This window comes from Manis pentadactyla, chromosome 17, assembly GCF_030020395.1.
Source record: "Manis pentadactyla isolate mManPen7 chromosome 17, mManPen7.hap1, whole genome shotgun sequence".
NCBI lineage: Eukaryota > Metazoa > Chordata > Mammalia > Pholidota > Manidae > Manis > Manis pentadactyla.
The window spans coordinates 62552148-62577677 of record NC_080035.1 but is presented as its reverse complement, the minus strand read 5'-3'; the positions used below and the strand labels follow the sequence as shown (position 1 = coordinate 62577677).

The following is a 25530-nucleotide window of genomic DNA, read 5'->3' as shown; positions in this document are numbered from 1 at the left end:
TGAACAAAATAGCAGTAGACTCATAGACATTTAAGAAGTGACTGGTGGTTACATTGGGGGAGGGGCTGGGGTAGGTAAGTGAAGAGGGTGAGGGGGATAAAGGGGCACAAAAATTCTCAATCACATTGGTCATGGGGATGGTAGTACAGCATGGAGAATATAGCCAGTGATTCTGTAACATCTTCCTAAGGTGACAGATAGTAACTGTACTAGTGGGGGTGAAGATTTAATAATGTGGGTAACTGGTGAACCACTGTGTTGTATACTTGAAACCAGTATAAGATTGTATATCAACAATACTTCAATTTAAAAAAAAAGAGCATATGCAAAAACTTGGAGTTGGTGTAGCTGCTAAAAAATCTATGTGTTTAGGCAGTGCAGTGCTCCCTCTGGAACCTGGACAGGGAGCTCTCTGGGGTCTTTTTTCTTAGGGCACTAATCCTATCATGTGGGCTCCACTCTTGTGACCTAATCACTTTTCAAAGTCCACACTTCTTAATACCATTTTATTAGGGATTAGGTTACAACAGATGAATTTGGGGGCTATAGAAACCCTTAGTCTATGGCAACATTAATATTATAACAATTTTTAAAAATATTTTTAAACCCTTAGCACTAGAAGATATTTAAAAAAGAATAATGAATCTTGACAATATTCACAAAATTATTTCCTATGTCCATCTGTTTATAATAGCCTGTCACTGGTATAAATAAAGTTATAATCTTATCATTTATAATTTGTTGTCAGATTTACTGAGATGTTCTTCAATTTTTAATTGATGGTTAATAATTTTATGTTTGTTGAGATCTTTGACGTTTCTCTACAAACCCAAAATATTTTTGAGAAAATACTCCTTTCAGGTTTTGAGTTACCCAGTAGGATCAAAGCAAATTCTGCTAAAGGGAGGATTTTCTTGTCTCTTGAAAAATATTAAATGTGTGACTATTTTAATGAAATATTTTCTAGGTACTTTTAGTCTGTATTTAAATCTTTGTTTAAAAAAATTTACAAGAAAAAAGCTCTTTAAACCAATTGATTTTATTTATAATTCTTTGGAATGTTCTACCAAATTTATATGCTGGAAAATCATGGACCTTCACTGTTTCATTCTCTCCCAGTCAGAACATAAATTTACCCAATTAAAATAGGAACTTCATCAAAAATTCTTTTCACAATCCAAGATATTCCAAATCACACTTACAGAAGTTCAAAATTAAATTCTGTATGCCATCTGAGCCTCTCAGCCTTTGATTTGGTTGCTTCCTCCTTTGCTTGTCAGGATAATTTTCAGTGTCTTCTTACTTGCAAGATCTATTTTCAATAACTGCATTTCATCCAGTTATTCAAAAGCTGAGGTTTCTTAGCACTGTGTTCACTGAATACTTGAATTAAAGGTTTCCAACCAATTTTGAACCAAGGGGACCAATGTTTTGAGAACTCGTTTACAAAATAATTCAGTAATACAGTATAGGTTTGATTTAGCCACACCATTTCTGAGCTTCCCAGGTTTTGATTGGTTATTTAAGAGCTGTGATTATTGTCTTAATTTTCTAGATCAGTATGAAATAATAGACTACTGTTCCATCTGCTTTGTGGCTACATGTTTCTGTTATGTTTTCACTGTCTGTCAAAATGTTAATAGGACTATTTTTCTCTTTCTTCTTGTAATTCTTGTAACCTTTTTATAGATTGGTGCATATTCCCTTTTTGTCCTTCTGTTGCATGAGGGAATGGAATGGGATGGGTAGGGAGGCTTTTTCCATTTCCTCAGTGGCTCCTTTTTCCCCCCATCTGCTGTTTTCCTAAGGGATTCAAAATGTGGCCTCACCTTTCTCAGCTGTTCCTCAGTCTCTCTAAGGATGATTTTGTCCCTTCTGCCTTATCCCCCAGCCCCAGGGCTCTGCAGCCCAAGGCTAGGCTCTTGACCATGGCATTCTCTTGTGTCCCAGTGCCTGAACCTGCTTCTCCTGGGTGTCTGCTGTTTGGGACATCCAAACCTTCTCTCACTCTCACCCTCACTGTTCCTTCTCTGCTCAGCTTGGATCCTGTCCCTCTAGTTTCCCCTCAGGATATCATCTTCCAGATGAGGGTGCTTACAGGTCTTTCTGAGGCTCACAGGCTCCTTCTGCCATGGCGGTGTTTGGAGCCCTGCCTCCTGACTTCCTGTGCCTCCAGCAACATGGAGGCCATGAGGGTGTCCAGTTGCACTTGTGGCTCTTAGCCCTTCCAGTCTTCCAAGCCCAAGGTTCAGTCCTCTGTCTGGGGGCAAGCAGAGGTAGGCCAATGCTGGTTTCTGCAGGGTTGATAGGTTGTAGATTTGCCCCTTTCACATTCTGCCATTCCCACCTCAATTGTATGGTGTGGCCTCATCAAAATATCTTCTAGGATCTTTAGAGATTCTTTATCATCAGTTTTGTGGACTATGCCATGATTGTTTTTCATTTCACTATCCTACTTGATTTTCTGATTTTTTTCATAAAGAACGTTTTGGATATTCAAAAATCATACAGGCAAAATGATCACATCACTGCCATTACCCATAAATTTTATTTAAATGATATAAAGTAGTAGCTCCCACTCTGCCTTTCAGCCCCACCCTTTAGTGATAACCACTATTAAGCTTTTACTTGAGCTTTTTCATTTTTTTAAATAAACAGATAGATACTAGTTCCTATGGATTGAATTGTGTCCCCCACAAAATTCAGATATTGAAGCCTTAACCACCCATGTCATGGTATTAAGCAGTGGGGCCTTTGAGTAGTAATTAGGATTTGATGCAGTCATGAGGGTGGGGTCCTCATGATAAGCTAGTTCTCTTACAAAAAGACACTGAGAGCTTGCTTCCTCTCCCCACCCGGTGCACCCAAGAACCAAATTGACACCTTGACCTTGGACGTCTAGCCTCCAGAACTGCGAGAAATAAATTCCTATTGTTTAAGCCCCTAGTCTGTGGTATTTTGTTTCAGCAGCCCAAGCGGACTAATATGTTCTTTATTCAGTCTCATACATGACCTTTTCTACAAAAAAATCGATTATGTTTAAATATAGATTTTTAGAGATTACAGGATGTAAGAATTTTTAAGTTTAATCAGTACTGTTAAATTATTTTCAAAACAGTTTATCAATTGACATTCTCACCAACAATGAATTTATTAAGAATGACTTCACTTTATACATTACCTCTGGTATTGAATTCAGTTAATCAGAGATATACAATGCCAAATAATTTTGTATTTAGATGCAGCCTGAAGGTGTTATGGGAACTAGAATAGTAATGTGTCACAATATAGTGTCATTTGTTCTAAACTTTGCTTCAACTTGTGTCCATTGATCAGCTGTTATGTTTCTGACAACTATTATGTTAATGACAATTTAGCAGCTAATTCTAGTCCATGGCAAAGCATGGCAAAGAAAAAAGTCCCTCAAGCATTCCAGTGGACTAGAAAAATAGCTAAAATAGGTGAAATAGTTAAGCACACCTTGTGAATATTGAGACTTAGCACATACATCTGGGAAGAGAAGCGTTAAAAACTTGGAAAAATTCAGGATGTTACATCCTATAGGAAGGAACGAGTGTAGGCCAGGGTTGATGGTAGCTTGTCTGATAACAAGGAGAAGCTCTGCTTTCAGCCTGAGATTGAAAAGACTGTGTAATAGTTGAGACCTTGCATGGTTAGAGGAACCAAACCTTCAGCCCTGAGCTAATTTATTTAGAGAAAACACAGGCAGGGAGGGTAGACATTTTGATGTATCCTGGAACCTAAGAGAATCGGGATTCTCGTGGAGGCCTATCCTTGGTACCACGATATTTATTTCTGCTAGAAAGGGAGCCCTTTACCTTCATAATCAGGATGGTGCTGGGATGGAGCTCAGGAGCTGAGGAAGTCAGTGTCTTCTCACCCCATGCCATTGATTCACATTGCCTTGAGGCATAGGCCAAATTAGGCACCTGGAATTCAAAGATCTGAGCATAGATGCTTATGTGTAAAGAAATGGACATTCACAGGCCAGACGCTGAATTCAGAGATGATAACAGCAAAATTTCTGGCTTTGGTCAATATCCCATAGTCAGTATGCCATCATTTGCACAATGACCAGAAAACACCAGCTTGCTTTTAATACATTCATTTACGATTATTTAGTAGTTAGTCAAGGTATTGTAACATGCATCTTTTTGATCTTTATAATATTAGTTATGGATGTTCTGTTTTATTCAATTTTAGAACTTCTAGTTCTTATGAAATTCATTTTATCTAATCTAATCTCTTAACAAGTCAATTAAAAAGTATTTTAATTGACAACCCAGTTTCTGGATCTTCTGCAGATCTATTTCTGTTATTATGCTTTTTCTCCTGAAATTCTGCCATGATGTTTTCTGATATGCTGGATCCATTGTAGATATAATTTGAGACTCTGGCTAATGTTAGATTTCTGAAGATGGGTTTGCTTTTGCAGCAGGGAGCCAGGTAGGTAAACACAGAGCGCCTCAGTCTAATTAGGTATTTAGCTGCATCAGATTTGGGCTCCAGACCTCCCGAGGGCTTGCCTTTTCCCAGTTCTCTTTCTTCCTTATAGGGTGCAAATGTTTGGCACCCCCAGTAGAAAGCTGGAGATACCTACCAGGCCCTCTCCCCTTTAGCCGATGCCCAACCAGCTGCTCTGCCCTCACCCCAGCTGGAGGAGAGCTGAAAGCCAGTGGAGTCTCTCAGCCTTCCCATTACTCCTTTCGGTTTAGCTGTGAAGCCTGTCCACTGTTGCTTTTGAGTTAACAAATTCCTGAAACACAACTAAGAATGTTGGACATATTGTAGTTGATCATCGCCTTCATACAGATGTATATTATATTTTATTCAGTTTTCTTAGCTGGAACAAGCTTGTCTTTCAAACATAGAAGTGGAAATCTCTCCTCTTTAAGTCATTCACTTCCCATGACACTGCTTGGGGTGTGTGGGGCATGTATATTTCTATATCCACGGTTGCTAGGCCTTCGGAGCCACATCCGTACCTGAGTTTATGGCATATCAGGGGAGATCCAGGACTTGGAGTCAGTTGGAACTAGATGGGAAAATAGGTTATATTATTTGAATTATTATTGTTCTTTGTGCTCAATGTCCACCTTCTTCTTGTGACCACAGTACCCTAACTTTATGTGACAATCTCTCAGCCTGTATGGCTTTGGCAAAAACAACTTCACCCTCAGGTCCCTGAATATGACCCATGTTCCAGACTAAGTCCTCCAGCACATTCCATCCTCTTGGCCATAGTGATTAGTTCAAGGATGGGCTTCAGGCCCAAGATAGGTTGAGCAGGAGCAAGAATTTTTGAAATTAAGATACATACGAAGCCAGTTCTGTCCCTGGACATTTCAGTAATAGAATACTTCTTTTTATTTTTTAAAATTAGTTTTAAGTTGATTTTCTGTGACTTGTAAATCAAACAGACTTCACAGGTGGAGCTGTCTCTCTCTGGAGAGAGGAGAGAGCAATTTATGCAGACCTGTCTATTTTGAAGGTGTGTGGAGGGGATGGGGGTTATGTGGGAGTTTGGTAATAGCGGTTACAGACTCTGACACCCTGAAGTGTTCTGCACCCATTCATCCTGCTACCAGGAACAGCCTTGGGATGGGGACCACCCCAGTTTGAGATGAGGATCCTGTGAGTCAGCCCTGAGCCATAGTGACTGGGGCAGGAGAGAGCACATGCCTTCAGCCTCTGCATCTCAGTGAATGTCAGGACTTCTGTGGGAGCTGCTGGAAGAGGACCTGTGGTTCTGAAGGCCCTGAACCTTCTAGTGAGATGGTGGCTGCCAGCAATCCCTCCCTGTGAGTGAAGCACCTGCAGGTGTGCAGAGCCAACAAATTAGAAGTCAGACAAGACAGTGGGACAGTAAAATTCACCAAGAAGTCAGGGTTCAACCCCAAGATACCAACTATGCCTGAAGGAGGGCTTACCCCTGGGCTCTTTGGCTACATGAGCTAATAACACAATCTCTACTTAGGCCTGATTAGGAATTTTTTCCTGTCACGTTCAACAGAAGGCATCCTAACTGATGCTGCATGTGGTCAGTTGTCTGTGGTATAGTTGCATTATGTAGGCATAAGCATCTTTCATGGAATATGTGTTAGAGGAAAAGATATGTGAGATCCTATTAAGTTATTCTTTACATATAGCCATTTTCATTCAATAAATATTGATATGTGCTGTTAGTCTGTTAGCTGCAGTAAATGCAAAAAGACATTCTGTCCAAGAGGAGCTCACAACAAGTTTTTGTTTTGTTTTTATTTTAAAGGGTAAATGTGGAAATAAACACAGGTAATACTTATGGGCACATGCCAGAATGGGAAGTCTACCCCAGCTATTGTTGACTTCATGAGAATGGCCCATGAAGGGGCTGCAAGAAGTCTGTGGACCCTGCAAAATTATAGGCAGAATGTTGAGTGTATGAGCAATAAGTCTTTTAGGGAGACTATGCAGCATTTTCATCGGAGTAGCAAGCATATAATTCACCCACAAAATGGATAAGAGATTGTTGTGGAAATGCCAAAAAGGGCAGTAGTCAAGAGTAAAACTTGTAACTACATTCCGTACATGTTGAGGACATGTTCACATTTATATTCTTAGAAAAGTAAATGATAAATACTCAACATATATTGGTTAACTGGAAATAGCCTTGTCTGAAATGGTCAAGGAAGGCAGAAGTTGTGTATAAGCTGGGCCTTAATGAATAAATGGGAATTCAAAAACTAGACTGGTATGGTAACACATTTGCTCTTTTGTGATGAGTTTACATAAATCTAATTTTCTTTCAAGTATTTAAAAGTATCACATAAAAATATCTACCTACATTTCTAGACTGTAAGCTCCCTGAAATCAAATAAGTATGTTTGCAATGTTGGCCTTTGAGTCATGGAGACTAAGACCTTTACCTCACATTTAGTGGCAGTACAGTAAATGATGTTTCATAATTGAATGGGTGAATGAATACACATTGCTGTTTTAAGAATTCATGTCTGTGAGCTTGTGGAGGCAATGGGTATCAGTATCAGGGACTGAATTAGCCTATAATATACCCCAGGACTAAGAGTTTATTTTCCTTTTAGTTCTAGCTATACATTTTTGATAAAAGATTTACAATTTCATGAAGTTATATCTTGTGATTTATCATATGATTTTGCCACTGGTTTTAAGTCTGCCTCATACGTTTTGTTTCCCTTCACTTTTTAAGTTTATTATTATCATGCCTAATTATTTAACATGTCTAGAGGTCATGCTAAAGAAGTAAATGTCTAAATAAACTCACCTTCAGATATCTAATCCATTGTTCCAGAAATATGAATTGTATACTATTTTCCCTAACCCTATACTATATACTGCATTCTTTACAGATCTTATTTCTATGGTTTCCATTTTTCCCCGCTCTTTGCCTACTCTTGAGCCACTTATAGATTAATTTAATTATTCTTTAAAATGTACTTTAGCCCCTGGTGAGGTGATTACCCTTTCTACTTTTATTTATTTATTCACTTAAAAAAGTGCTTGCATTGTGATGCTCCCAAACTGGGCGGGCATTCTGGGTGGAGGTTGCATAGGTGTGTTCTTTCTCCTCTCTGTTCACAATTGATTTTCTCCTGACCCACTACCACCCCTGTTGATTTTAAAATCTGAGAACTAATGAGAGAAATGTATCACAGACCACTCTTTTGTGGATGTATCTGATCTCAGTTTATGATTAAATCTGTCGCTTGTGTCACAGATTCACTCTCTGTATGGTACAGTAAGAACAAACAGTAGCATTGTAAGACCTGGGAATAACCAGCCTAGGGTGTGGCCCTCTGACTTATCTGCCCCTCTGGTCTCTCCATACTCTGACTGGAGATTTCCTGAACACTGGGGAGAGATGGAAGGAAAGAGAGGCTGTATCCTGCTGCATCAGATGTTCTTGGAACACATAAGTCACCATTCATGTCCCCCGCCTGGTGTGCTTTCCGTAGGAGCCCACTGAGTGCTGTGCTGGAGAGCCATGAGGGCCAGCTGGAGGTGGAGGCAGGTGCAAGGTGCCACGGGGCACTTTGTAGAGGCTCCATTCTAGTATCTATTCATGATACCAGATAATCTTTATAACTTGTTAAGTTGTACAAAAATAAAAATTCCTGTTTCTGTTGAAATTGTATTAAACAAACCACATTTGTACCTGAATATGAGGCAAACCCAAATATATGTGTAAAGCCCATCCCTTTTGTTGACTCAGAAGCTTACTCCAAAGAGGCTTCTATTAGTTTGTACTTACCAAATTTAAGGATACAAATGAAATTACATAACAAATGTTAACATTTTACATATTGATTTTGATACACACTTAAAGTAGCGCCTAAAGTAATATATTAATTTTGAAACATCTTTCTTAATGCTCTCACATGTCATGAAATAATATTACCCAGACTCACCAGGTGCATGTCCAGTACCAGAACCTGTGTCACCACTGTGGCCACTGTCTCTCTCAGCTTCACTGCGTCTTTCTGCTCAGCAGGGATGCTTCTGTGAGAATGTCACTAGGAAATTTTGCACCAACCAAGAGAGAACATTTGTATAGTAGTGAAACTGTTCTTTTCTCTTAGGAAACAAAAAACCAAAAACCTGAAAATATATTCTTAACTTCTGCCATGTAAACATTTATTATGTTGCTTTCTATCTACTGTGATCTTTAAAATCCTTAAAAATGTCATCTAATATTTGCTATTGTGGAATCACTACCCCAGAAATAATTACTAAATTGACCTCCTTTAAAAAAATTTGTTAACAGCTCCATAAGGTAATCTCAATAAACATCTAAAACTAACATTGGATATTATTTTAGAGGAATGTGTCTTCCCCAAAAGAAGTTTGAAATAAAATAGAGAGATAGGAAAGATTTTTTTAAAGGATTCAAACATAAGGTGACTCCCTCTTCTATGAGGGGTAATTTCTTTCAGGAAGAGTTATCTCACCTTGATTTCAGGCATATGTAAATTAATTGGAGGAGAATTTCCATTTTTGTAATAATCATCTTATTTAGACACCGGCAGATTTTTCCTTCTGTTCAAATCTTCTCTTATATTTCTCAGTAACTCCTGTTCATTTCTCTGTATGGACCTTACTCTGTATATCTTGAAAGAAATGTTTTCCCTTAGCCACTTTTTTACTTGCAAAACTGTGTGTGTATGTTTACACACATACTTAGAACAGTAGTTGGCAAATAAGTAATTTCTACGATGATGATGATTTTTAATGTTATGTGTGGTATATATATTTACATTCTGTGGAAAGTGTTCATGAGCTGACTGTATGTATGCTAACTCTTAATTGCAAATATTATTTAGCACTACATTCTCTTAACAGATGAATCTTGATATTAATTTACAATTTAGAGCAAGTACCTTAATTTCACTAATACTGGCCACTCCATCCAGCAAGGCTATCGCCTCGGTTAGAAGGATTCATTGATTATACAAAGTTTCCAATGGTGACTTATTAAAAATGCAGTTTCCCTGGACCCCATCGTAGTCCTACCGCAGCAGGTCTTTGGGAAGGAGCCCAGGTGTACTAAGCCCCCACCTGATTCTCAGCCCACTGACATTTGAAGACCACTGAGATAGAGCACATTGGAAGTATGTAGATAAAAAGCCAGTTTTCTACCCAATCAATTCAAGGTCAGTCGACATTAGACAGACTCTGGCACATTTAGCGTTGTTGGTAAGTAACCAGAGGCCTCAGGTACCTGATACTGCTAGAATCTTCCTTTTTCTCTAGAGAGAGGTTAAATTAGCAAACTCTAGTGGACCTAAAAGCTAAAGGTTTAATCTTCTTTTTATAAATAAACTTAGACTAATCTTTATTAGCTCCTTAAGGCTTAATTTGGTTTTAAAAATACAGATGGCACATTATCTGTGAATTCTGAAAGCATAGCATTCCTTTCTAGATCAATAGGCGTATAAGAAAGTGATAATATTTTCAGTTACATGTGGTATATCAACAGTATATAATGATAAAAAGGATGTGCCTATTTTTGTGCATCCAGAAGTCACTCAAAGTGACAAAAGGAAAATATCTGGGTATTGTTATATATTTGATTTATAGAGTGGACATGTTCAAGTAATGGTTTTCACTAGAAAAAAATATATTTCTTGTCGATTTGTCTTCCTATGGCAAAATTACTTGGGAGATGTTAACTCTAAGGAATAACAGTAAACTTTCCTTAAGACAATACGCATATTATTTTATTATCTTTATAGTAAAAGAGTGGTGTAAGAAAACTGTCTCCTGATGCATGACAAATTTAACCATTTAAGTTAGAGTAAAAGTACAGATTCCTATGAAAATAAGTATAATCAAGTTACTTAAGAGCTTGGAATTCTTTGGAAGATTCAGCATAAATGATACCCTCAAATGTAAACAGGGAGCTCTGATATATCTGTAGATCATTTCTGCAGTATTCTCCTATGAAAAGCACATCATATTGCCAGGTCTCTCAGTATACTGTATTTGCAGCTGTGTACTTTTCAGCAACCTTCTGAAATGTGCCAGTGCTATTAAACCACTCTATGCCATTAGTCACACTCTTAGGTAAAACCTACATAGGAGTTTCTAGACTCCACAGCCTGCATTTTCTGATAAATGAAACCTACATTCCAGCCAAGCTACTTGCTCCTCTTTTCCATTTGCAATATTTGAGCTGATAAGCTAACAAAAATCAACTTATACTAATCTGGCTAATACCTTCTCTGAACGTATTTCTCATTTTGATTTTAGTGAACAGTGATGTTAATGAAAATGAACGTTCAAACTATTGCCCAAATTTCCTCAGTTACTCCCAAGCGTCTTCAAAAGAAGAGCCGTTTCCTTCCCTTATTATGTGATATCATTCATGATGTCACCCCAGCCCTGCTTTGGGCCTCTTCCTTGCCACTTCCCCACATGTCCCCATATTCCAGTATAGCCTGCTTACCCACAGATTAGTGCCCTGGGCTCCTTTAAGCACTGGCATCCTTGGACATTGGGGGTCTTCTTCAAGAAACCCTCCTAATGGCACTTAGCACCCCAATACTTTCCTATCCTGATCTCTCTCAAAATCAGGTTCGAGTTGGCCCTCCTCCTCTGAAATCTCCTGGATTGCTAATCTTCAAGCATTCCCACAATGTTGTGGCTACTGACCCAGTACTTTGCCCTCCTGCTTGACTGAGCTTCAAGGAGCTGCACAGTCTTTCATCTGGGCCTCCCAGGGTTAAGTCTAGAATCAACATACACCAGGAAGAAGTGGGGTTGGTTGTTGAGAGTTTACTTTCAGAGGACATGTACCCTTAAAGCTGCTATGTTTTAAAAAATCTTAATTCATGGGAAAGGCAAGGTCCAGATTACTTAAAAAAGAAAGAATTCATTGTTGTCTATTGTGGAAATATTATTATCCCAATTACAAAGAACTTCAGACAAAATACTATTATCTTAATGCAGTGTATCAGACTTTTACTAAGCATCATTGAAATGTTTTGTGAGACATAATTTGACTAGATATGAATAATAATAAGATCAAAATAACCAAACCCTGCTTTGTTTCTTCCCCTTGTTTGAGAGAAATGGATCTTTACTTTTGTAGATTTTTCATTTATTTTCTCCATTCCTAGGCCTCTTTTTGATTTAATCACACACACAGAGAAAGAGATGCTAACATTCTGAGACACCATTAGAATTTGTGTGTCTCTGATTAAAATTAACAATGCAGTACTGAAGGGAAATTTGCATTGTATCTAATAATGTGGATATGTATGCTATCATACTTCCTACTTCAGTTCTTAAAAAAAAATCTGGCTTAGTAAATGTCACAAAATAGGATTCATAATATAAAATAAATGTTAGATACTACAAAATGGAAATAGTGACTATGTATATGGGTGTTTGGATTACTTAGGATTTTTTAAGTTGTTTAGTTGTTTTTGTAGCTTTCTACAATGTACATACAGTACTTATATAATAAAAATATTTATATATACATATGAATGCACACATATTTAGTGAATAATATATTGTGGTTGACATTTAAGTCTGCCCTCATGTAAAGTACATATAGTTGCTTGATTAATGAGCAATCTGGTTAATGAATAATATTTTCATCTCAATTATAGAGAAAAATTCTGACATTAATTTAATTTACATGATCATTGTCAATTGTCCCCTTAACTTTGTATTGGGCAGGAGGTTAAAGGATTTTCAATATTTTCTAGACTTTTAAAATATTCTGTAATAAGAGATGTATGATAAAGTGATAATTCTAGGTGAAGAGTTCTTAGATTGTTTCCTAAATGTAAAGAAAATATCATATATAGCTTCGTCTTTCATACCAGAACTTCCTCCCATGCAAATATGAACACCTACTTTGAGGTGTTCCTAGAGCAGTGGTTCTCAGCCAGGGGTGATTTTGCTCCCAGCACCATTTAGCAATGCTTGGAGACATTTTTAGTTGCCAGAATTTGGGAGAGGTGGCTATTCTACTGGTGTCTTGTGAGTTGAGGCTATGGAGGCTGTGAATCTCATACAAACACTGAATTATCAGTCCCTGAATGTCAGTCAAGGTGATGCTGAGAAACACTGTCTAGAGTAATTGTAAATAGTTTGATCTCCATAGCTCTGTTGGTCCTTGGCTTTCAAATCCACCCCCTAGGAGTTGTAATGAGTCTGTTAATAGCAGGAGCACTCAACAGAGAGCAAAACTCCAGGCTAGTAGACATGAAATTTGAAGGTGAAAAATAAACATGGAGCGGTGAGGGTGGAGAAGATAGTTACTAAAAAATTACAGTATACTCTACTTGGGAGAAAAAAGCCAGAATACATATTTTAAGAACAAATACGATAGTTCATTTCAGCGGGACTTCTGCCACTTTTGTTTTCTTGGAAAAAAGGAACACTTAAGGCCTTTATATTCAACAGAGGCGCTATTAATCACTGTGAATAAGAGCAGGTCTGACCACAGCTGAAAGCCCAAACTGCATGAGGTGGAAGGAAGCCAGGTAGGGTGGGGATGGGTGGTGCACAGTGGGAATGGTCGCCTGTCTGGGCGTTTCAGCCTTAGAACCCTTACAGCAATCACTTTGCTCATCTTCCTCCCTTTGGGGTGGCAGAGGGCTCTGGCTGATTGTCCCTTTTCATGTTAAAAAGCCAGTTGCCCTCAGATCATCTTTGATTCATGAAACCTGGTCTAGTCTGCCTGTGAGCTTTCTGGGTGAGCTTCCCAGCTCAATGACACCCTGTGGGCTTCCCTAGCCAAAGGAAATACTGAGCTTTCTATTTTGAACAGTAGAGAAATAAAAACCTGTCTAGGCAGCATCTTCCAATCAGTAAGAAACAGGGTAAAAAATGAAGGGGAACATAAGAGAAAAAGGTAAAAAATTAAATCCTGTAATCCAGGTATAACTAAATCTAGACAGAGAAAGAGATAAATATAGATAGATACACAGATTACAGAGATAAGCAAGGAAAATTCCTTTAGAATTCTTCTAACATAAAAACAAAACAAAACACCCTGAGTTTATAAAAAGAAAGGCCTTGGATTATTACATTTCATCTGTATTTTATCACAAAGGGCCACAGGTTCAAAACAAAAGGGAGAGAGAGTCATTGTAAGATATAAAATATGGAATGTTCCCGTTCCCATTCCAAAATGTTTTATCAGGAAATAGAAATGCAGACTGTCTTCCACATCTATTTTTTTATGCAATTGAAAAATGTCAGACCCTGTAGTCATTCATGACTACAAGCAAACTTTATGTTGTATAGAAATCTGATTTTGTTTAAGAGGATTGAAGTTTTAAATTTAAGAGAAGTGTAATCACAGTAAGAGGGTAGAAGGCAAAACAAAATGCTTTCTAAAATTTTAGGGGATTTTTTTTCCCCAAAGGATATCTTTATCCACATAACTGGTTGGTTGAGCAAAGAATAATTTATTTGATGTCAGAATTATTTAAGCTACCAAAAGACAACCTGAACCACTCTCCTCAGTTTAAGTGGATTCAGATACAAAGCTCTGGAAAAAAAAAATTTATTTCATGTTTAATTTTCAACAGAACCTCAACTTTTACTTATTTTAGATGCCGTAAGGTAAGAATAAACTTACCATAGAAAGTGCATGTTACTTTCTAGATCTTTTGTGTAATTAAAATAAAGTCAACACACTGACATCTGAAGTACTGGAATGGTATACTTACTTACACTGTCTTTTAAAACATTATATGACACAGAACAGATCAACCAGCCATCAAACTGGACTGAGCTTTGATGGTCACTGCATATAGTTTTTAGGAACTTACAACTTACATAGGTTAAATTTAGCATATACCTTATTAAGCTGTGGAAAGGACTGGCTACCTTCCACAGTAGGTATTTCCAAAAATACCTACTTCTCTTGCACCGCAGCACCCATAGCACCTTTAAAAGGAAAATGAATACGATGATCCATTCTTTTGGTTTCCCAAGATGTTTGCTCAGAAGGAGGGCAGCCTAATGTTGCCTGTGTGACTGTGCATCCGACAGAGTACTGGGGTCACTAGCAGGGAAGAGACGGTGACCAGTGCGTGTGGGGTGGAGCAAACCGCTGCCCTACACGACAGCCAGGGAGAGCTCGCCAGGACGCCGCGCTCCTTGAGAGCACAAGGACGCGCTGGCACCGGCGCAGCCCCCGGCGCCCGCCGCTCAGGTGGGAGTGACGGGCGGAGTGGGCATGGTGCTCAGATAAAAGAGGACTGACGTTTACCCACAGCATCCACGGGGGCGACGCGGGATCGAGAGGACCCCCAGATTTTTCGAGCGTGTCTATCGCATGCTCTTCTCTGAACTCCGAGAACCAACGCTAAGGGGCACCAGAGGCTCGGACTGCGGTGGCTGCCTCGAGGGCAGCCCGCCGGCCCAGTGCTGCAGAAGTCCTGGGCGACAGCAACGCCCCGGGGGTTGGGGCGCAGGCCGTCGGAGTGGGGGTCGCGGGAGCGTGGGGTGCTCCAGATCGGAGGAGGAGTCCTCTGGAGCCAAGTCGTTGGACCCGGAGTAGAGCCTGAGCGGTGACTCCTGGTAACCGAGGTCTTCTTAACGGTTTTTCCTAAGACTATGAGGCCACTTCTAATCTTTTACTTTAGAATATGAAATATGTCGTTGTGATTTATACAGATACATGTGTAGATATGGGTACACACACACACACACACACACACACACACACACACACACCATTCTTTCCATATTCTAAAACCTTTGACAAAATAATTGAACACACGGGTAGCTGTTGGTCTCTGGTTGTCTAGAGATCCGAGGCACAAGCATATGTCACCTCTTCTTTCCTCTAGCCAATTCGTGTTTATGCTCCTGTCCCCCAAGCATTCATTCGAAGTCAATCATTCCTTAGTTAAGAAGGCAATACCCAGACCCTCGCCCCATAGAAACCTCTACTCGCCCACCTGCGACTCGGACTTTTTACGGAAGCAGACAGGGAGCGGGAGATGCTGAAGCAATTAGCCAGCATCCTCGGCCCGGCAGTCCGCATTCTGACTTTTTTCGGTGACGGCAGAAAGAAAAACCCGAAAGGTGGGGAGGGGGTGCAAAGGAAGCAGCTAACAGGCGCCGGAGCCCCGCGCCCAGGCGGGGCCGCGGACACTGCCGGCCCCCACCCCGGCTCGGGGCGTCCTCGCCCTCCCGCTGCGCCCGGGCAGAGCCGTGCCAATGCGCCAGGATGGAGAGACCTCGGCGCAGGAGGAGATGACGCAAAAGCCAGCGCTCCCCCCCCCCAAAAAGTGCTTCTCCAGGACGAAGATGGCGGCAACTTAGCCGGGGACTGAAGATGACTGTGGCTCTCGGGAGGCCCAGCCCAGGCGATTCGGCCCCGAGGTCCGGGGGAGGCGGCGTCAGCAGTCGGAGCCCGGCGGCGGCGGCGCCCGCGGGCAGACCTGCGGCGGCGGCGGCGGCGGCGGCGGCAGCTCGAGCGCGGGCTGGGGGGTGGGGGGGAGGGCGAGCCCTGCCGGCGGCGGCGGCCCAGGCTCCGGACGCGGGGCGCGCGAGCGCCAAGTAGGAGCAGGAGGAGGAGGAGGAGAGCCCGGCGGAGGAGAGGAAGGGGCGGGGGGGAGCCGGGGAGGCGCTCGGTCGCCGTCAGTGGGCAGCGGAGACGCGGCATGCCCCTGGCGGGGGAGAGCGGGCTGTCCTCCGCAGGGCCATGGGGACCCGCGCGCTGACGGTGCCTGGGTGAGAGGAGCAGCGCCAGCCACCCTCCGCCTCCACCGTCACCTCCTGCACCCAGCGCGCCGCCGGCCGGCGGCCCCAGCCTCCTCCGACCGCCTCCCTCGCCCTCTCTCTCCTCTCGGTCTGCATCATTGTTTCCCACTCGACAGAGGATGGGGTCGGCTGACGATTAGGTCGGAAGCAAGTCAGGTCTTCCTCCAAAGCCTGGTAATATTTATGTAGGCAAAAAGCGAGCGAGAGGAGAGAGGGCGAGGGCGAGAGGGCGCGAGAGAAGAGACGGGAGGAGGGGATAAGGAAATTAAACCTTTAAGTCCATGCATGTTGTGGTGACACCGGCACAGGCGCCCTCACGGTGGAGTCGGCCAGGGCTGTGCGTTCCCAAAATATGACCAGGGGTGCTTGGATGTGTCGGCAGTATGACGACGGCTTAAAAATCTGGTTGGCAGCACCCCGGGAGAACGAGAAACCGTTCACCGATTCAGAGAGGGCTCAGAAATGGCGACTGTCTCTGGCATCTCTCTTGTTTTTCACAGTCCTGCTCTCTGATCACTTGTGGTTCTGCGCCGAGGCCAAGCTGACCCGGGCCCGGGACAAGGAGCAGCGGCAGCGGCAGCGGCAGCGGCAGCGGCAGCAAGAGCCCGCCTGGCCCGCGCTCCTGGCGAGCATGGGGGAGCCCTCGCCCGCCGCCCGGGCGCACAGACTCCTCTCCGCCCCCTCGTCCCCCACCCTGCCCCCCTCCCCGGGAGACGGCGGCGGCGGCGGCCAGGGCGACCGCGGCACCAGCAACCGGAGCGAGGCTCTGTTTCTAGGAAACTCTGCCAAACCCGCGTGGCGCCTGGAGACTTGTTACCCCCAGGGCGCCTCCTCGGGCCAGTGCTTCACGGTGCAGAGCGCGGAGGCCGTGTGCGCCAGGAACTGGAGTCGGGGGGCGGCCGGGGGGGAGGAGCAGCAGGCGAGGGGGACGCGTCCAACCCCGCTCTGGAACTTGTCGGATTTTTACCTTTCGTTTTGTAATTCCTACACACTTTGGGAGTTGTTCTCCGGGTTGTCCAGTCCCAACACTTTGAACTGCAGTCTGGATGTGGTGCTCAAGGAGGGCGGCGAGATGACCACTTGCAGGCAGTGCGTCGAGGCTTACCAGGACTACGACCACCACGCTCAGGAGAAATACGAAGAGTTTGAAAGCGTGCTCCATAAATATTTACAGTCGGAGGAGTACTCGGTGAAATCCTGTCCTGAAGACTGTAAGGTAGGAACAGTGCATTTCCCACCCCCTTCTTGCGCTTTTCTCTTGCGTTGGTTTGGTTGGGGTGTCTGTTCCCAGAGTTTTAAAGTAGTTTTTTGACTCCGGTTTTGTTACTTCAATCGTTGTTCTTGTGCTGTGAGAGCTTGACTTGCTGCTTTAATTGGGGATACCTCGTGGCTTGCTGGTGGACTGGTGCCTTCTGGGAATCCTTGGATATTCAGGGAAGACCCTGGCCTTAGGAGATAATGAAGCTGGTGCTTTAGCTAGGTCTAACAGCGGTGCAGTTGGTTCAAATCGTTACCTTTTTTTTAACAAATGGAATTCAAATTATAGCCTGTTAGGAAGACAGCACTGGGATTGCATATTAATGATCCCAGCTAAAATCAGAGAAGTCAGAGACAGGCATGTATGGTTTGGCTTATGGACACGAAGTCTCTGAGAGTGACATCATTAAGTTGGCTGACCATAGGGGCAAGAGAAAGTGTTTGTAGTTGTTTATGCAGGAAGAACAAAAAGCATTTTACCTGTTTTGCAGAAATATTTCTGGTTGTTTGGAAAGTCTGGAGGCCTACCTAAGCATATTTTATTAACCATAAGTTTCCTTTTTTCTCTTAGACATTTGTATAATGACCGATCTGAGACTCACTATGAGTGGAAAGTTTTAATTAAGTTTCTGGTGGGTCGATGATCAGTGTTAGGTCATTTATCAGAAGTCTTATGTAATTAGCTTGTGTTTTCAGGATGCTCTCCTGAAGTACGAAATGGCAAATGATTGGGGCTGTGAATGAAAATACTGAACTTTTTAATAACGTGTTATGTTAATCTTATTCCTGTTGCACATAGTAATGGTTAGAACCCTTGCGATTGAAAAAGTGTATGCAAGTTACTTAAGAAAAGTCCAGTGCAACCAAGGGTGCACGTTCCATAGACGTGTCGCTGTCCGTGGTGCTGAAACGAGATTTGCCCAGGAGCTCTGTTGAAGACAAAGATACTGCAGTGACCTTTTAGTAGGGAAGAAATGATGACAGAATCTCAATAAGCCTTAGTGTTTCATTCTAGGGGTAATTTCTTAAGCAACCCAAGATAATAGGTTTGCTTTTCAAAAGAAATAATACACCCCATTCTCTCTCTTCCTTTCTCTCACTACTCCCCCAACCCCACATAGGAACAGAACTGTCCCTCTTTTTGCTCACTTGCTTGGGACCGAGGAAGTATAATGAAGGGCACTATGGATCACAGGATTTTGTGATGCTTTGTGGAGAGAACTGGCCTAAGGGGTACCCATTAAGATGAACATAGTTCAAGGGAAATATTTTACTTTGGATTGATTAGTTGTGCTTTTGACAGTTAAGCTAAATTCAAACTAAACTTGCTTTGTCAACACTTTAAGGCAGACACAAGTCTTCTTTGCAAATAATAATGAGTTTACAGCGTTAATTTAGAATGCTGCTTGACTAGATAAGCGGATCTTAAACTTCCCTACATATTTTTTCTTAACCATACTACTATCATGCCTGAATTAAACTTAGTCTTAAATGGTAGACGTTAATAATGAATGACTAGTGCATTTATTACATAGTTATTTATTTTGACAAGATAAGTTACTTTGGAATTATAAAGATGAGTAAACTAAGTCTACTAATTATACTACTAATGAAAAATTTGCAAAGGTTTCAGTATATTTATGTTTAAAAGTGATACCTTGTAGTCATTTGGATTTACCTGCTTCCCTGAATATAAACTGTCATAGAAATTTCTAGTACTTCCAGTTCGCATAGGTTCAGTATTTAAAAGATAGTCTGCATTTTCAATAGACTGCAGCATATTTTCAAATGAACGTGTCAACATACCTTTGTTCAAATATCCAAATTTTAAATATATGTAAATAAATGTCTATTTTTCCCTTGATCTAAAATAATCTCAACTTTTTATCATCATAGCTGTAAAGTATAGTGTAGGTTAAACTAATTTGTAATGTTATGGACTACTTCTGGATTGTGTTTTTGTGTAATGTAGTAGTTGTTAATTGTATATACAAAAGCACTTTATAAAAACCTTAACCCCTTTTAGGAAACATTTCTTCTTCACATTAAAAATTAAATTCAGACATTGGGTTTCTCATCAACACAACAGAGAATTTATTACCTGTGATGTCTTGTAGCTGATTTTTGGTTGTGTAGTTTATCTTTTTTCTTTCCTTTTTTTTTGATCTATATGAAACACTTATTCCACAATAACTGTTTTCAAAAATTACAGTTTCAAATTTAAGGTACCAGTGTTCACAAATTAATTGGTTAGTTCTTTAGCTTAACATACAATTTCTATAAGTTTCTGCAAGAGTCACAAACATATCCACATACAAATTGTACTACATGGCATAAAATGCTACTTGTAGTCTTAGAAGAATATGTCTAAGTTTCTTTCTAAACACATTTACATATTCCAAACATGCTTATAATTATGAAATGATGACTGTCATCAGGAGCCTTGTGCAAGATATACATTCTATGTGAAATTTTTCATGTTTTAAGGTAGCCACAAAGTTCTAGACTGTATTAAAAGTAAATGCATTATATTTCTGGATTGGTAATATATTTATGAAAAATTCAGTTTTAGTAGCCTATAAATATATTTATAACATAGGCAGGGAATACATTTAATCATATTAGTTATACAAATTATTAGAATTCATATTTTGGGAGAAATATACTAACTTTATTATACCTATATAATACATATTATACCTATATATTAATCTATATATGCCTATATATAATTAAATGATTAATGCAGTGATTTCTAACTTTAAAAAGTTAGGACATATTATTACCTTATAGTCTTATATTCTCTCCCATTAGAAAAATGCCACACCATATATGTATAAAATTAAGATGAATTAAATTTAATTTTTATTTAACTTGTCTTTAAAGGGCTTTTTGACCCATTATGGTGGGAAAAAACTAGACAAACCCTTAATACTGATCTAATATAAGTATAGTGTCTTTAGTCCATAGAGATTGGAGATCAAGTACAGCTTGGATTTATTTTTTGCATTATAACATATAATAGAAATCATTTGCTCCCAAAAATATTTTTTAATATTCTGAGAAACAGCTGGTTTAATATTTTAAAAGTAAATACACACATTTACCTGAGAAGTAATTCATGGAATAGTAAAGAACAAAAACTGGAATTTGTCATTTATACTATAGCTTTAAAGATGCTATCTTATGTAAATTAAGCAGCAAAAATGATGACAGTAATTCTTCTCTGTAGTTCGCAGTGTTATTCAAAAATGTTTTTTGTATATAACAAATCTGACAAATCCACAAAAATTTTCAAGTTGGGCTGGCAATATTAAAAGTATAATATTCTAAGCTATGTAAGTACATATGTATATATTAACATGCTTGGTTTTTTTCCTTAAGTAAAGATTTTCTCTTAAGTATGCTATTTTTTAGTTCTTAAGCATTTGTGAAAAAAAGTGTATTATAAAACTGGGATACTTAGGGAATATAAATGTGTATGTTGCACATAATTACTGATACCTTTGTTTACTTATACCTTATGACAGATGGTCAGTGAAAAAGGTTTTAAGATTAGATTCTAACATAAATCATTGTATCATTGGTACTTTAATTCTATTACAATGAATTATCTTTATACTAAAAAAATATATGTATTATCATATTTTTATTCTTATAATCTCATATTAAGATACAGTTGACTATTTTTATTTAACAGACACTGACCGAAAGTATACTTTGCCAATGTTAGACATATATAGCAATCGTGTACTTGAAGACTTCTGTATTGTCTGTAGGAACTACTCACAAACATTAACAAATCTGAGAACATAAGATTTGGGTTACGTAATGTGCAATTTGAAAAAAGGCATTTCTCAAGTCTTATTTTGATGTCATGCCTTATTGATTCTTAAAGAAGATTTTTTTTAAAGAAAATCAATTATCTAACATCTTTCCAGTTAAATATTGAATCAAAAATATTTTTTCCATTGATTAAGTGCTCTTGTACATATTATGACATTGTCCACAAGGGTGGAATACGTCAGCAAAGAGATCTCTTTTAATTTCTATCATTTTACTATTTTCCAATCAAATTTTTAGTGTTGATTTCCTTCTCTGCAAAGTCAGTCTAACAATGCAGATGATCACTTTGACTATTAGTAAGACTAGTTATAAGGTCAAAATCACTATCATAACCATTTTTATGACCTAGATTTTTGTTTTTATGTTTTTGCTCCATATATTGATTTATGATGTTTTATTTTTATAGGGAAACATCCACAATTCCATCTTAATATTAAATACCTATTGGTTTACAGAGTAACGAATGAATATTTTTACTTTGGACTTGTAACTGGGTCGAATTAATAGCTATATAGGGCAGAACCAAAGAGTTTTAATAATTGCTATTGTACATTAGCTTTAATAACTAATTAGATGAGGCTGCTGTCTGCTTATGCAAGTTGAATTAAAATATGAAGTAAAAGAAATCAAATAATACACTCAGTCTCATGTTCCTCTACAAATAAATCATAATCCATTGTTATTTGTCTTGCTAGATTGAACATACAAGAAAAAATATACAAAGAAGTATTTCAAACACAGTATTTTTGTTTGAATTATCTGACCTATTGCTTTACTTTCAATTCCCAATTTCCCGTTTAAATTCCCATCTTCTTTGTCCACCTCACACTGACAAGGCACGGAACTTTTTGTTGCTTACTTTATATTGATTTATACTGCAGATATGCTTCTTCAATATCAGTAAATATTTTCTCTAAATCAGTGGTCCTTGGAGCCACGCTGAAATACCCTGGGCCCCTCTGAGGAAACCCCAGCCCCGGGACATCTGATTGCATTGGTCTGACGTGTGTCTTGTACTTGGGAGCTTCCAGTTTTCCTGGTGATTTTAAAGTGCTGCAAAGATTAAGAACGGCCGTTCTAGTTGACAGTGACAACTAAAGCTGATAGCCCTTTTAGCTACTATGCTTTCATACTACATAGCCGTCTCATTTGCTCAACTTGAAGTCAGACAGATACTTTCTAAAAGGATACTTTAAAAAGTGGTAGATAGGATAGGACATGCTGGAGGGCAGGGGAGCAGATAGTGGTGACTGGGCTGAGGACATAGTGCGGAGTGGCCATGTTAGGGGATGTGCCCAGAGAGAACATGGAGGGAAGGAGGCGGACGTCCAGAGGACCGTAGTGCTGCGTGTTGATGGGTGGGCCTCTTGGCTGTGGGCATCCTGTCTATTCCCTAGAACTGAGTCATTATACTGGTGTTCAGTGATGGGCTATAATCACATGAGTGCAGAAATTGAATGATTATTTTTGTGAGACTGATCAACTCTTTGATTAGAGCAACCCCTTCCTCATTATTTTTGTCTCTAATTTTAGTCTAAATGGCTAAAATTTAAACTTTTTCAGAAGTGTATGGTTAGTTTTCAGAGAAAATCTGTTGGCTTTTCTTAGTATTTTGCATGATTTAGGTCTATCTTTTCTTCATTTATTCACTTTATTAAACCTAGGAAATTACTAATTCTTTTTTATTTTTACTTTTTAATTGTAATGATAAGGCATGTTTCTTTTTTACTTATTTCTATAATGCATACTGGACTGACTAACTAATATTCATATATTTTTGGAAGATAAGAACTGCAAAGTAGTGATGGATAACTATCAATGCTTAATTTAGGAATCAGTTTTAGGAGAATCTTATTATTAATCTCTTTTGAAGTGATTGTACTATCAGTCATATTTTGTTTTTTAATATTTTAGATTACAAGATGCAGTGAAACACTAAATCTAATAAATTAAATATTATTACAATCCAAATAATGAAATTTCTTTAATGAAATAATTTAATTTACTCTGACTCTTTAAAACTGGACATGAGATGGTTAACATTTGTCTTTCTTTGGTACTAAATAGTTACTGATTTATTCTATGTATTATACCAGCATGCATGAAAATATTTGGTTCTTGGGTGTTTGAAGTGTTAAAAGGTAATTGTTGATTTTCCCACCTTGCTGGGCTGTTTCTATATTTGGTCATTTATAAACAACATGTTGTGAGCCTACCACAGATAGTAAAAAAAAAGAAAATCCTGCAAAACATTAGAAATTTTAAATTAATAAATACTCATTTTTTTTTAGCAGTAGCAATAGTATATCCACTCAAATGTGTAATGGTTGAATACAATTATCACTTCTATGGAGATCCATGCAGATTTGATACATCAGCTGCTCTGTTCTACACAAGAGGGAACATGGGCTGTAGTCAAAACTGAGTCTTCACCCGTTGGTTTCCTCCCCTTCTCTGTGTGCCTTCTGCTGTCACCTGGCTGAGTCTTCTCCTGGCATATGCATTTCCAGGGCCTGTGTGTCATGGGAAACCCAAAGTTCAGGAGTCTGTCTTCTCTGTGTCTTCATTGCCATCAAAAATGATCAGTCTTTTTCTTCCTGAAATATCACTGACTTAGTTTATTTGAAAGGAAAATTAAACTAACATGTAAATGGATAATAATGACAATGTATTAGCTCTCACAGAAAATGATTTGAATCACTCAGAAGTTTAACTGCTAGAACAAACTTTAATAGTAGCTAGCAAGATTTAGAGCTTACTATAAGTCAGAAACTAGTCCAATTCATTTAATCTTCATGTCATCTTTATGAGGTAAATGTTATCATCCATTTTATAGGTAAGTAAAGCAAAGACATACAGTTAACTATTCCAAGGTCAGAGTGGGGTAGTGTTAAAGAACAAGTTCACTTCATTACTTTACTTTCTTTTTCCTTTTCATTATGAGCATTAAAAACATACCAAAGAATGGGCAAGTTAGTATAATAGGCCCACATACACCTGTCACATAGATTTAACAACTGTAAAAATCTTGCCATAGTTATTTTTTTTTTAGTTTGAATTTTTCACTAAAAACATTTTACAGATGATATGGAAAGTTAAAATAACAGAAATCTGGGAGTCCTGGATGGCTGTGATGTATGGCCAGGAATCCTCAGGGAAAAAAGTAAAATGAAGAAATGAGCAGAACACAGGTTTCTGATTTCAGTTTTGGATTTGAGCATAGAAAGGATGTGTGTAAGATGTGTGTAAACTTTGGAAATCTGTGATTGTTCTTACACTGAATCCTAAGTTAGCTAAGATATCACTTTTTACTTACCTTACTGTTTTAAAAGATGTCTGAGTTTATTAATTTAGAATTGTCTATGTATGGCTTGACATCTATAACACTTAGAAAAATTAGTTTTTCTCTAATCTTTATTAGCTCCCTATAGGTCCTGTCTATAAATGCAGTCACATTTGGGGTTGTGGCCTCAACATACAAATTTGGGGGGATATAGCTCTGTCCATAACACTTAATAAAGCATGTGTCAAGAGCTGTAGAAAATACCTTTGGGGAAATGTGAGTGCTCAGTTGTGAACTACCATGTACCCATGCTACGGTCTTTGAATTTCATTCTCTGTATGATAAATATCAGAGAGAAATTTTAATCAAGGGATTCACTTGGGATGATTTGCCTTTGTTGAAAATTAGCTCTGGCAGCAATGTGATAATAGGTCGGAACAGGATGAAGTGATGTCAGACACACCAATTCAGAATCTGTTGTCTTCCTTAGGAGTAATATTATGGCTCTAACAGCCAGTTCACCAGAGCTCCCGAAGATGATGGACATGTTTTCTTCTTTACCCTGTCCAATATGGTAAGCACTAGCCATGTGTTGTGCGGCTATTGAGCATTTGAAATGTGGCTTGGGTCAATGAAGAACTGAATTTTTAATTTTACTCAATTTTAATTAGTCTAAATTTAAATAGCCTCAAGTGGCTAGAGACAACCATGTTGAACAGAAAAATTCTAAATGACTGTGGTGGCTGTAGAAGTGGGGAAGAAAGGCAAGATTCAGGAGACTTTTCTGACTTCAAATTTACCAATTGCTCTGCAGAGGAAGGGTATGATACAACTTTACAAAATATGGGACTTTGGGTATTGATAGCATT

At 39.3% G+C, this 25530-nt stretch overlaps 1 protein-coding gene across 2 annotated transcripts in view; it reads left to right on the top strand.

Annotated features, from left to right (window-relative positions):
* Nucleotides 1-16100: 16100 nt before the first annotated feature.
* The window catches only part of NALF1 (NALCN channel auxiliary factor 1), a 562186-nt gene continuing 552756 nt past the window's right edge, over nt 16101-25530 (top strand). Inside the window, exon 1 of one of the 2 annotated variants that reach the window (XM_036893797.2) lies at nt 16101-17491. In XM_036893797.2, the coding sequence (XP_036749692.1) occupies nt 16628-17491 (864 nt within the window). In that variant the 5' untranslated portion in view covers nt 16101-16627. The remainder of the gene's footprint in view (nt 17492-25530) is intronic. The other variant, XM_036893794.2, reaches the window with a different exon arrangement.